The 14175-nt window shown below is 33.5% G+C and overlaps 1 protein-coding gene across 1 annotated transcript in view; it reads right to left on the reverse strand.

The window, feature by feature from the left end:
• Window positions 1-397: 397 nt before the first annotated feature.
• UBR3 (ubiquitin protein ligase E3 component n-recognin 3) overlaps window positions 398-14175 on the reverse strand; it is a 234038-nt gene continuing 220260 nt past the window's right edge. The window contains exons 36-39 of the mRNA XM_055308033.1: window positions 9530-9709; window positions 3809-4018; window positions 3109-3248; window positions 398-2811 (exon numbers count right to left, since the gene is read on the reverse strand). Of these exons, the coding sequence (XP_055164008.1) occupies window positions 2694-2811; window positions 3109-3248; window positions 3809-4018; window positions 9530-9709 (648 nt within the window). The 3' untranslated portion in view covers window positions 398-2693. The remainder of the gene's footprint in view (window positions 2812-3108; window positions 3249-3808; window positions 4019-9529; window positions 9710-14175) is intronic.

Consider the following 14175-nt stretch of genomic DNA (forward strand, 5'->3'; position numbering starts at 1 on the left):
TGAACACTGTCAATTCCAATAAAATCACACATCACTCAAAATAAACATTATCATAAAGTCCTTTAGAATTCTGAAGTCTAACTGGAATTTTCAGAAAGCAGCAAGGATTATAGCAGTGTTCCTCAGATCTGCAAGCTCATTTCCTTCTCCCCAACTTCCAAGAACATACACACATAGTTAGCAAAAAGCTTTGCATCCATTTTAAGACAAGGATAGAAGAAACAGGAACTACCTCTATAAATAAAATATATAAGGGAGAGCAAACCTTTTATATTTAACTCCACCTTAAAGCAACTTTCCTGCTATGCTCACTTAGATATATTGTTGTCAATACCTTTTAAAAAAAAGAAAAACATGTATAAGAATTAAACATTTTAAGGACCTTTCACAAACCAAATGACAGTAGGTTTTTATTAACATATCTTACAATGTTGATTATTCCTAGTTTTGTAATCTCTGCTTAATAATAAAGATTGATTTAACCTCTACAGTAATGTACTGTATTTAAATGATCATTCATACAAGATATCACACCAGTACATTTTTTTGAATAATATACACACATCACTCTAGCTTGGACCTGTTATTTTTAAAAGTGGGCTTATAAATGGGACTTATAAAAGTTATGGGGAAAAAAATTAAAGTTCTAGTTTAGCAGCATGCATGTATGTAATTCAAGTACAATTTTCAACCAAGTGCTTTTTAAAAATTTACTGGTGACTAATTCACCAATATCAAAATAAACACTATCAAATACCCAAATTTTAATGTTAAGGCTAATATTTTCACTTCACATCCATATGCACAATCATAAAACATTCCATTTTAAATATGTAGTAATCAAAGTCTGAATACATTATACCATGTATATATAGCATCAGAGTTTCAAACTGTAGAATTATTCAAGTTCATGAATCCTGTAACAGTATTTACTAGAGATTTAAATTAGCATTTTGCTCTTCAACCACACTTACAAATGGTCTGGTATTCAGAATGACCGATGCAAAAAATATGACAGGCTGAACTTATGATACAGTATTTAAAAAAGTAGCAATTTTTACTACTGTTGGAAAGGACAACTATTTAGTTAAACAGAATCAGTCTTGTCTTTCAGAAAGTTATCTTAATATTTTGGAAATGTATATAAAAATAGCAAGCTATTTCCATGTATTTTATTGTAGAGCTATAGGTAATTTTTTGATGTTTTAAACACATTTGAATATGTACTGTTCTGCTCTATTTTAATGCAAGGCCATCATTTAATGTCCATTTTCACATTCTGTAATGTCATGTCATTCAATAATTTTTAGAACATAGATCTGACTTTATTTTTGTATTTTATCATTAGATGTTTTTTGTTTATTTTACATGTAAAAATGTAATTTTATATAACAAGCCATGGAAGTCCAAAGTACCAGGAATTGCTTGATAACACTATATATTAAATAATCATCAAATTACTAAATCATTTGGAAGAAAAATCTTGTTAGCAATATATAACATGCTTTTCTTAATCTTCCTTCTCTATTTATAGAGTGGGTTTTTAGCTCAATCATTCCCATTCTTACTGATTAAAAAAACTCAACAAACATAAATTACTTTTCGCAGCAGCTTCTAAGAAGAATGCAGATGCATGGCTCATTCGTGAGGGTCATCACCACTGAGCCTCTTTTTTCCTTTTAGGAAACCAAGCAGAAATAGCAGTGATTATGCTGCACAAATACAATATAGATGAACCTCTTGAGCTGACAGGAAAGTTCCAAAACTAAGCTTCATTTGTGGGTAAGTCTAATAAGCATTTCCAACTCAATCATTTAAACAAAAACTTGGTTGGTAATAAAAGGTGGGCATGCACAAAATCAAAATCTGCCACGTGAATGCTCTTAAAACTTCTGATTTTACAGCAAAACTATTTGTGTATTAATACCTCAAGTAATTCACCGACTGAAATGGCAAATTTTGATTTTTAACAACTCCCTTCCCCAACCACGCATATGTCCCCCAAAATGTACTGTATTATATTAACAGCAGCTATCTACTTATTTTACAACTATTTCAATTATTTACCTGGGGAGAATATTTATGAAATTCCTGAGAATGAATTAAGTTTTCAGCAAAGCCTTAAACTTTTAACAGATTCCTCACAATAAGAAAAAATTTTAAAGTCCTACTATTAGACCAACTTTTACTATACAATATTTCACATAAATCATGTTTTATATTTTTTTCTAATTACATACAGCAAAAATCTCAAATCAACACAAGAATGGGAGAGGGAAAGGATGCATTGTGTTTTAGCAGATGCAAATTAAAACACACAGATATAAAGAAGCAGTAAAACTTTAAATAAATCACACCCACTCTAAGTATCAATGAATAGCTGATATGCATTGCTGGGAGAATCATTTTTAAATGATTTTGTCAACAAGTTGTGCTTCTTATTAATTGTGGACTTAAAAAAAAAAAGGACCACTAAAGAATGATTTAACTTGTTGTTACGTTCTCCAGATATTTAAAAAAAATTTTATTATACCATTAATGTGATTACCAAGCACCTAATTTTGGAAAGGCTTTATATAATATATGTTTTCTTTTTCTCCTTCAGCAAAAGCGTTAATCCTCCAAATTAAGGTAAAGCTTATTGTTGATAAATTCTTAATGAAAATGATATAATGCAATGCTGAGGTGGTGAGTCACAGTCCATTGTAATGTGGACCCCATCTTTTATTGATGTGATCAAAAGTATGAGAAATCCACTGTTGCTCAAGAACTTTGTATCTTTCCTTACAAATGTAGAGAGGTTTGCCTCGCCTAAAATAAAAAGGAAAGAAAGGTGTTAAAAGTTATTTAATCCAATGAAGATTTCACACATACTTTTAAAAAACAGATTCTTAATGGCAAAAATCTCACACAGTGGTTTGGTTTATTTCATATTTCCTTAGCATGTGGATGTGGAAACTATCTCAAAAACTAAAAAGAGCTTAAAATTAATGACTGTCAGAATTTCTTAATATAAAAAAATATTATTACAATTACAAAGCCAGGAATGGAGCATTGTCCTCTAATCAAACTTCAATAAACATTCAAACATATGCATGCGTATCTAACCTAAGATCTCGATCTTCTTCTCCATGAGCATCCAAATACACAGAACCCCAGAGGCAGAAGCGGTGGCCTCTAATGATGATAATCACTGATGCATTGATCAAAAGGAAAATCCCCGTTCCAGCACCACAGTTCTGAGAATGCTAAAAAATTAAAAATACATCAATGATATTCATAATCAAATGGACTTCATAAGAAAATCAAGAATGCCTTAGTTAAATATCATCTAAATAATACTGAAAACTTTTAAGTTTTTAATAAGATTTCATCTAAGTTAAACTTACAATTTCATTCTTACACTAGATTAATAATACATTAGGAGGAATGTGGGTAAGGATTATCTAGGAAAGCAATTAAGAGCCAACGTAAACCAGATTCAGAGGCTGGCATCCACAATAGTAGGTTTAACTATTGTTTCATTGCCCAACATTTAAAAGCCCATGCAATGGCTTAAGAAAAGTTTTGTACTTAAGAAAAGTTTTACTCACTTAAATAAAGCCCTGGGTGTTTTTTTTGTTTTTGTTTTTTTTAAACCCTTCTATTGGATTAAAAAAACAAAAGAACAAGAATGAAATCCTTGTGTACTGTGTATTTACTTCAAAGAATAGTTAATGTGAAGAGCTGGCTTAACTACATATACCACATTTCAATGTGATAGTAGATTTGGGTTTTCATAAATTTTATATTATTTACTACTGCTTACCAATACACATTCACAGTAACTTTGTTGCTTGCAGCAAAGTCCTTTCAGGCACACAAAAGTACCACAAACAAGGCAAACAGCAGGATCTTTAGGAACCTTAGTGCAGACACTACAGGTTTTTCTATGGTAGTACTGAAAAATGGTGTTATAATTCTCAGGCAACTGGAGCAGGTGTGGTAATTTCCATCTTGCCTCTTGGATAAGCAAGGCCTAAAATAAAATCCAAAAATATTCATTAGTCCTATATACTTAAGTAACTAACACAAAATGCTTGTATTTTAAAGGCCTTTTGTCTTTATAAGGAAGAAACATCTGTCTCTAAGTATGTGACTTATTTTATTAAATCTCTCATTTCCATTTTACAAATGACTTAAATAGTACTTCAATAATTACCAATCTCTATTTTAATGTAGTTTCCAATTACAATATGATGTCAGTTTTCAGATTAAGCACCCTGAAACATTTAAACTTGTCGTTACCCTAAGAGAAAAATACTAAACATAAATAAGAATGCATGGGAAATATATCTAGATGTACTTGTTTTTAAATATGCTTAATGTAAAATTTTAAATAAACACTTTTAAAAATCAAGTTTTGATCTTTCTTGGATAAAAAAATTTTACTGGCCTTTCTTAAGGTAATGTCACAGTTATAGCCCATTATTTTTATCTCAATATTTTATAATTTAGAATCTCCTTCTTAGAAAATGTAAAATCTTCTCATAACACAATCTGTTAAGGCCTTTTGTATCCATATATGCTAAGGCTACAATTCTTCATAAATTTTCTGCTACAAGTATGAAAACAATGCCAAATTAGTTAAGTTTCCCTGTAGAATATACTAAATTCATTATTTGCAGTAGTACAAAAATACTGGTAATAGCACTAAATGCCTCTCCATTAACACTTAAAATAGATAAAATGTAGTATGAATATATTAGCTCAAGAAACTGTATAGATATCAGGCAACTCATGTGGTGATCATTTCACATTATCTACAACCATAATCTATTTAAATTGATGTAGTAGTTAAGTAGTCAGCTTGGCGTTTATCAATAAGTTCATGGACAAAGTGGCCATGGAAGCAAGGATAAGGACAATATATGGGCTTACAATATGCTATTTGCCTGTATTCAGTGCCCAAACCAGACTGCAAAGATTGCATATTCTGTAATGGGCTGATTATATTGCAATCTTCCATTAGTGGAAGGAACAGCAGTTTGTCCTCGCTGAACTTGATCTCTATCTAGATTAGGTTGTAAATTACCCAGTAGCTCACACCACTTGGTCTTAGTCTTAAAGAATTTTCTTCGTTAAGAGAGATATAAGGCAATAGGTGGATGTCTATGGAATTAACTGTTCCTAACATATATTCAAACATCTGACAAAACTGTTGATCTTTTAAATGATGAACTACTTTGCTGATAAATTTTTAGATGGTACCAGCTGGGAGAAAATAACTATAAAATGAGGTATATGTTCCTACAGAATGAAGTACATGGTCTAAACTAGCAACCAGTATATATGGGTGATCACTTTCTCACAGATGAAATTCATCAGTTTAGAAACCTAGAAACCAGGGAGTGCAAAGTGGTTTGGCACATCTCATGATTACACCTAAGAATTCAGTTTTTTTCCTGAATTCTGTTTCCTGCTATTCTGGATTGTTCTGTGGTTTTAGGACCATCCTAAAAAAGTTACGTATTATCCTCCATCAGAGGATAGGATAATAGTTTTACTGAATTGGAAACTAAACATCATCCGGCCATTTTTAGGTTCCCCATATAACTAGGAGAAGAATGGAATGGCTTATAGCATTGTCTGGAGGGACTGACCCTAACTTTACCCAAGAAAAGAAATATTGCTCTACAATTAGCAGCAGTATATATTTTTTTAAATTTATTTATGATAGTCACAGAGAGAGAGAGAGAGAGGCAGAGACAGAGACATAGGCAGCAGAGGGAGAAGCAGGCTCCATGCACCGGGAGCCCGACGTGGGATTCGATCCCGGGTCTCCAGGATCACGCCCTGGGCCAAAGGCAGGCACCAAACCGCTGCGCCACCCAGGGATCCCAGCAGCAGTATATTTTGAACTTAGAGATCCACCCATCACTCGCCATGTCCCAAAGCTTGAAAGGAAAAAATTTAATACAAAACTATTATGCCTTAATATAAGCAAGATAGAACCAAATCACCAGAAGCTCAGACTTCTCAGAATAAAGTCTAGTTCACATACTTGGTCAAATAAATATAAGCTGTCAAGGTTCTGGTCAAAGAAGGTCTAAGAAGAAAGTCATATATTTGACTATATATTAGCTACAGCTTTATGACCACTTGTAAATGTTCTTGCTTAGGTGGTATTTATTCTTGCAATATGTTCCATTCTCTTCTTCTTTCACTTAACTATGGAATTCAGGGTGACAAGCTGCTAATTAAAATTTTCCAGGCCACCAGGGTGTAAATACAACAAATCACAGAAAGAATGGACATCTCTCAGAGCCTCTGAATTCAGAGAGGTCTGGTAATCTAACTGTTGGGTGTGACTTCAGGTTGCGTACTTGGGAAAGTGGTAGATGCATTTGTGATTACGAATGGAATGGTTACATCATTTTGAACAGGGGAAGAAGTGAAACTGTGAATGAGCATAAGAATGTCTATGTGCTAACAGGTAAGATATGAAGACAGTGTTGGTTATTTGTGTTTTTCAATTTGTCTATCAACCTTACCTGCTTTTTTTAGATTTTATTTATTTATTCATGAGAGACACACAGAGAGAGAGAGAGGCAGAGGCACAGGCAGAGGGAGAAGCAGGCTCCACGCAGGGAGCCCAACACCGGACTTGATCCCGGAACCCCAGGATCACAAGCCAGGCTGAAGGCGGCGCTAAACCGCTGAGCCACCCAGGCTGCCCCCTTATCTGCCTTTTTATATTATTAACAGTATTACAAGTATTTTTGGAAAATAATCTCCTTTCTGGTTCCATCAGGTTTGATAGGACCGCCCTATCACAAGATCTTGCCTCATCACAAGGGTGTACATAGGATGCAAATTATGCCAACTGGATCCTTCCTCCCAGGAATATCAATCTTGAGCACCACATGGAAGAAAGGAAAGTGGTCAGGTGCAGTTATCCAGTGGTATCACTTCAGAGAAAACACACCAAAACTGTATGTGCGATCCAACTGTATGTCTGTGACTAAAGGATCTTAGCTGATACAAAAAATTAGAAGCAGTAATTCAATTTTTCAAGGTTATTTTTGTTGGACTATTCAGCTCTAGTCACTGTTTATATCTTGTTCAAATTTAAAATTCCAAGTAAAGAAAATCTGGTTGGCCTGGTTAGAGTGAGGATTAGAGATAGAACAGAGTGGAGCAGGGACAAGAGTAGGGATGCAGGTCAGATGGGAGTGCATTCAAATAACTGGTAAAAATTCTGCATAAGTAGAAATAAATAAATGACTATTGTTATGGCTATAAAACAGATCCTTATCATTCAATTTTACAAAATGATTAATTATTTTAAAATGATAAATTCTTATTTTCCATCAATATCCATACCAATAATCATACATCTAACATGTAAGCTTGTTATTACACTATCAAATGAGTTAATGTGTATTTATTGCTTAACCCATGACTCCTATGAAGACAAAAACTTTAAGGACACTCATCACTTTCTCCTGTCCTGGTTCTACAATCATACCCATCTCTTATGCCTAGTCATTCCTTATCAGTTTTCAGATATCAATATCTAACTTCAGATTCCAGTTATAATCTGAAAATAAAGAAATTACTAGATAGGAAAAGATTTTTATACATAATACACAAAGTTCGATTAAGGTCTTGATATTGTCTTTCCTTCAAAAAAAAGGAGCGGTATAAAATGAGATACTATCTCCTTAAGGATTTTAATAGAAAATGGAAATGAACAAAAGCAGGAACACTTATTATTTATGCTTACCTTGCCTTTATTATTCACTGTCTTAAAGATTAAGTCTAGTTTGACATCTCTACCTAAAATACTAATCTTTTATTGTCTCTTGATGTTAAAATTAAAATTCTCATTTTCCCTGAAACATGGCTCTTCTTTCACCAGTTCTATTTCTACTTATGAGATCATCCCACCAGTTAACCATTCCACAAATATTTTTTAGGTGACTATTCTATATTGGTACTTTCTAGGAACTAAGAACTCAAGGAAAAATCAGGAACAATTTTTGCTTTTGGAGCCTCCACTCAGACATATTAAACAAAAAAAAGTGATAAATATGGTGACTATTATAGGTCATCGCAAAAATACTGTCATACAGCACACAACAGAGGGAGCGGATTAGAACTAAAAGAAGATGGATTATCAGCCAGACCTTTATAGAAAAGGTACATTTATCATAGCCTTGATGAGTGATTAATTCAACAGGAGAAGGGTAGGAAAATTGCTTTAGATAAAAGTAACAGCAATAAGCAATAACATAGATGTTTAAAAATATACAGCACACCTAAGAAACAGTCTTCTGTGGTTTGACCAAGGTGATAGTAGGGGAGTGGTTTGGATGAGGTTAGAAAGGCAAGACAGATGGTGAAAATCCCTGAATGCCATGCAAAGACTTCCATAGGCAATGGGGCACTATCAATGGTGTTTTATTATTTTTTATTTTTTATTATTTTTTTAAAATTTTATTTATTTATTCATGACCGACAGAGAGAGAGAGAGAGAGAGAGAGAGAGAGGCAGAAACACAGGCAGAGGGAGAAGCAGGCTCCATACAGAGAGCCTGAACATGGGACTCAATCCCGGGTCTCCAGGATCACACCCCTGAAGGCAGCACTAAATCACTGGGCCACGGGGGCTCCCCTCAATGGTGTTTTAAGCAGGATCAGATTTCTATCAGAACTATGTCTACTAGTTACTATTCTTTTAATGCTTTGAGTTCAGATCTTAAAGTCAAGTACATCTGGTCATCAAGTCCTATATATTTTTCTCAGATGTCTCTTGCATTGGTTATATTCTAATTTCTACTATCAGAATAACAGGCCAGATTTTCTTCACCATGTAAATAATTTCTGGCTTCCCTCTCTCCTTACTTCAATTTACCTACTAAAAAGCTATCTAAATTACCTCCCTAAAACACTATCATCACATTATTCAATTTTTCAAAAACCGTAGTTCTACCTATAGAGGAAAATCTGAGCATCAAACCATGGCATTCATAGCCACCTCCCACTGCCTCCACCCTACCTTTCCAATTCGCTCATCTCTAATATAAAACCTTTCACGGGCCCAGCTGGCAGCACAGGCATGCAACTTTTACAGTTAAAGACTGGCCTTTTAAATCTGCTACTCCAAATCTTTGATTTTTATGTGACAGTTCTCTTTCCAATAAGTTACAAGTTCCTTGTCTATCTTAAAATTCCTCTGTATCTTTCAAGTCTATCTTAAAATTCCTCTGTATCTTTCAAGTCTATGATTGTTTAAGACATTCAATAAAACCTGATGACCTAAAACAAGCCAAAAGTAGCAGATTAATAACTTAGTTTTGTTAACTGAAATATTTTTGCTTTTACACTTATAAATATTATATAAGTAAACCATTTTTTCAATATAATTAGTTTAATAAATGCTGCCAAGAATAGACGACCTGAAATTTATAATTCTTCATTATTCTCTTACCCTATTAGCATATCACCACTGTGACAAAGTAGGTAATACTACTCTTTTTACATACCTTTCCTTGTTCTGCATGTCTTTCAGTAAATGAATTTATCTCAAAACACCACTGAGATATAATATCAAATGCTGGAACTGGCCAATCCAGACAGGAGGCACTGATGAATGGATGTTCTGTTTGGTAAAACGTTGGCAGAAGTCCCAAGCAGCTGGAAAGAACTGAAAATTCTTCTTCTTCCTTTTAGACATGAAATAGAAAATTCTCAAGGCATTTCGTAAAGAACATTTTGCATTATAGATAATTTAAATACATCTTCATTGATTACTTTTGGACAGTAAGAAAATTTTCTTACCTGAGTCAACTAAAGGAAAGTAAAGAGAGAAGAGGCAAAGTAGAGAGAATAGGTTTCCAGGCGTATATCCAAATATCCCCATAGTATTTCTCTTTGAAATTTAAGTCTTAAATGCCATAGCATCTGCTTCTTCTACATATTTATTTTTTAAATAGTGTTGTCATATTTCTCATGAATACAGTCTACAGAATCTAACCACTCTATACGAACAAATGTTTTTGGGGCAAAGGGAGAGTGACTTCTGGTTAAAAAGACACAGGCTGTCAGTGTGGATGAAGAACAACAGTAAAAACATGGAATTCACAAGATGCAGTACAAAACAATTTGCCTAGACCCTTAATGAGTGTGAAACAAAGTCATTTTTTAAAAGAGGGTGGACTTTCTAAGAATTTGAGAGATGTAAGTACCAGCTAAGCTGAAGTTCTATTCAGTAATAACTACAGAAATAACCAAAAAAGTCAGTGAGCCAAGGACTCATTTCCTGAGTTTTAAAGGAGTTTGTTAGTCTTATAAACAGTAAAATATACTTCCCAGCCCTTCTTTATTTAACTAAAAGACTATTTAGGAGGCTAATATGTTTACTTCCCCTGGTCTACTGGATCAATTCCTATCATCCTTCAAATTCCAGTTCCCCAGGGAATCCTTTCCTGATCAAACCTAATAGCACCTTAGATCACTCCGCTCCATTCAGATAAAGTTAATCCTTCCATACTTTGTAAACACTTCTCTACTTGTGTTTATATTTTCTATTAATTAATTTAAAAATAAATTAGCATTTCTTGTAAGACTGTACGAGTAGTCCCTGGGGGTAAGGGCTCTGTCCTCCCAGTTCTTCACACATTATAGACATCCTAAAAACATCTGTTTGTAAAACTGAACTAATTATGTAGATTAAGTACAAAATTCTAAATGGTGCTACAAAGAGAAAAAAAATAATATGCAGGCTGAAAAAAATGTAAATTTTTATAATCTCTAGAAATAAGGTTATACATCTACTTATACAGCTACATAAAGAAGGCTTTTTAAAAAGCAACTTTACTGAGACACAGTATATATACCATAAAATTCACATACTTTTAGGTGTAGTTCAATTAATTTCAGCAAATGTATAGTCAGGTAACTACTACTACAATAAAACTTTAGAACTATTCCATGCCCTCCCAAAATTTTGCTTGTGCTTATATGCAGTCAATTCCAGCCCCAAGCAATCACTAATCCTGCGTCATTATAGTTTTGGATTTTTAAAAGCTTTCATATTAATAGAATCAAACAGTATATGTGTGTATGTGTGTGTATATTTATATCTATATTTGTGCCTGGCCTGCTTTTACTTAGCATAATATTTTGAGATTCATTCATGTTATTGTATCAGCAGTCCATTCCTTTTTACTGCTGAGTAGTATTCCAGTGTATGGATATACCAACATTTGTTCACATATTCACTTGCTGATGAATTCTGGGTTTACACTTTTTAACGACCACAAATTAAACTGTTTTAAACATTTATGTAAAAGTCTTTATGTGAACATATGTTCTCATTTCTTTTGGTAGATACCTAGAAGTAGAATCATTGGGTTGTATAGTAAGTGCATGCTCTGCTTTTTAAAGAAATTGCCAAACTTTTTTCAAATTTGACTATACCATTTTGCATTATTACCAGCAATGACTCAGAGTTCCAGGTACCCCAAATTCTCATCAATAACCGTGACATTAATTTGTACTCTTCTAATCAACAATGATGGTGAACACATTTTCATGTACTTGTGGGTCATTCATATAAATTCTTATAAGAGAAGTGCTTGTTCAAATTTTATGCTCACTTCATGTTTTTTGTTTTCTTATTGAAAATAAGAATCTTGATATATTCTGGATATAAGCCTTTTTCAATATATATATATTATTTTTCAATATATTTTTAAATTGAGATTTTTTTGTATACTATAAAATTAATTTAGTATATCACAAAATTGTGCAACCATCACAAACTAATTCCAGAATATTTTCATCACCCTATTCTAAATGGAATTTTTTAAAATTTTATTTTCTGATTGCTCATCACTAGTACAAAGAAATAAAATAGACTTTTTTGTACATAGATCATATATGCTACAAACTTCCTGAACTTATTAGCTCTAATAATTTTTTGGAGATCCCTTCTAATTTTCCACATATAAGATCATCTAATTTGCAAATAGACATTATTTTACCTCTTCTTTTCCAATCTAGATGCCATTTATTCCTTTATCTTGCCTAACTGCTCTTTCTAGAGCTTCTAATTCAATGTTAAAAAGCGATAAGGGCAGCCATCCTTGTCTTGTTCCTGATCTTAGAGGGCAAGCTTTCTATCCTTCAGTATTATGATGTTAGCTATAGTTTTTTCCATACATGCCCTTTATCAGTTTGAAAAAATTCCTTTCTGTTCCTTGTTTTTTTAGTGTTTTTACCAAGATCAGGTGTTGAATTTTGTCAAACATTTTTTGACTACTGAGATGATCATATGCTTTTAAAAAATCAACTTTATTATAATGTGAATTAAATTAACAATATTTTTGTTGCTGAACCAATTATACACTCCTAGGATAAATCCATTTGGCTATGGTGTATTATCCTTTTCTTTCTTTTTTGTTTTTTTTAAAGATTTTATTTATTTATTCATGAGAGACACACAGAGAGAGAGGCAGAGACACAGACAGAGGGAGAAGCAGGCTCCATGCAGGGAACCTGACGTTGGACTCGATCCCAGGTCTCCAGGATCACACCCTGGGCCAAAGGCGACGCTAAACCGCTGAGCCACCCAGGCTGCCCATACTATCCTTTTCTATTGGTAATATATTTTTAAAGCTTTTGCTTCTATGTTCATGGAAGATCTGGGTTGGTAGTTTTCTCATGATTCCTGGTTTGGGTATCAGGATAAAATTGGCCTAATAAAGTTTGGATTGTTCCTTCTTTCTCTGTTTTCTGAAGGTTTGTATGTATGGATACAGTTTCTTCCTTAAATATTCACAGAATTCACCATGATGTTATCTTTGTTGGTATAAAGTTGTTGACTTCTCTTTTTGGAAGGATAATAATCAAAGAAGCTTAATAAGCTAATTAAACTTTCTTACTTGATACAGATCTAGCCAAGATTTTCTATTTCTTCTTGAGGCAGTTTTAGTAATTTTCTTTTTTCAAGAAATTTGTCCATTTCATCTACATGATCAAATTTGTTGGCAAATGTTATTCATAATATTCTCTTATGGTTCTGTAGGGATGTTTCCTCCTTCATTCCTGATATTGATAATTTGTACCTTCTCTCTTTTTTTCTTATCCATCTAGTGAGGAGTCTGGCTCCTGGTTAAAAATCTGTGTGATTTTTTTCAGGCCTAACTATAGACAATTTACGAAGTTTTTACTTCACAGGCTTTGTGGGTTGAAACTGCCCTCCCTACATCAGACTCAATACATAACCAATGCATTGAAGTCTGAAGGAATTTATAGTTAGGGTCTCAGGACCACCTCCCCCAGTCACATTATTTCACATATTTACATTCCTAGCTCTGGTACCTTTATTCCTAGGCTTCTTTATCTGAAGCCTTGGGAAGGAGTCTCTTCTACTCTTATCCCTTCCCCTGACCTTTTTCTACCTCAGAGCCCATAAACTACCAAAGCCTTTTATTTGGGGGCTCCTTTAACATCTCCCCACATCTGTGCTGATCCACTTGATCCTCAGTTGGTGTGCCATTTCATTCCACGAGGGTAGATGGAACAGGAGGAACTGGCATCTTCCCTGGTTTTAACCTCTTACTTATACCATGACAGTAAGTGATTAGAGACTCAACTCTCTCACTTTTGGCTTGTTGCTTTAATCAGCTACTCTGACACCTACACCTAGTAACTCAGCTCTCTCTCCTCCAGTTCAGCTGAGCTCCTAATGTTTAGGTTTACCTATTTTACTGATCTTTGCAAAAAATCCGACATTGATTTTCTCTATTTCTACATAACTACTTCATTGACTTCTGTTCTGATTTTAAAATTTCCTTTCTTTTACTTGCTTTGGTCCAACTTGCCCTATTTCTAGCTTCATAAAGTAGGAATTTAAATGAATGACTTGAGAACTTTCTTCTTTTTAAATATAAGCACTTGAAGCTATATCTCTTCAAGAATTTAGTGGCATTCCACTTTTTTGCTATGCTGTTTTCATTTTCACTCAGTTTAAGTATTTTCTAATTTCCTCAGGATTTCTGCTTCGATATATAACTTATTCAAAAGTATGTTGCCTAATTCCCACACATTTGGGAATTTCCATATTTTTTATTATTGATTTAAATTTAATTTTTATGTGGTCAGAAAATATGTTTTATGATTTCAA

The sequence above is a fragment of the Nyctereutes procyonoides genome, unplaced genomic scaffold, assembly GCF_905146905.1.
Source record: "Nyctereutes procyonoides isolate TBG_1078 unplaced genomic scaffold, NYPRO_anot_genome, whole genome shotgun sequence".
Taxonomy (NCBI): domain Eukaryota; kingdom Metazoa; phylum Chordata; class Mammalia; order Carnivora; family Canidae; genus Nyctereutes; species Nyctereutes procyonoides.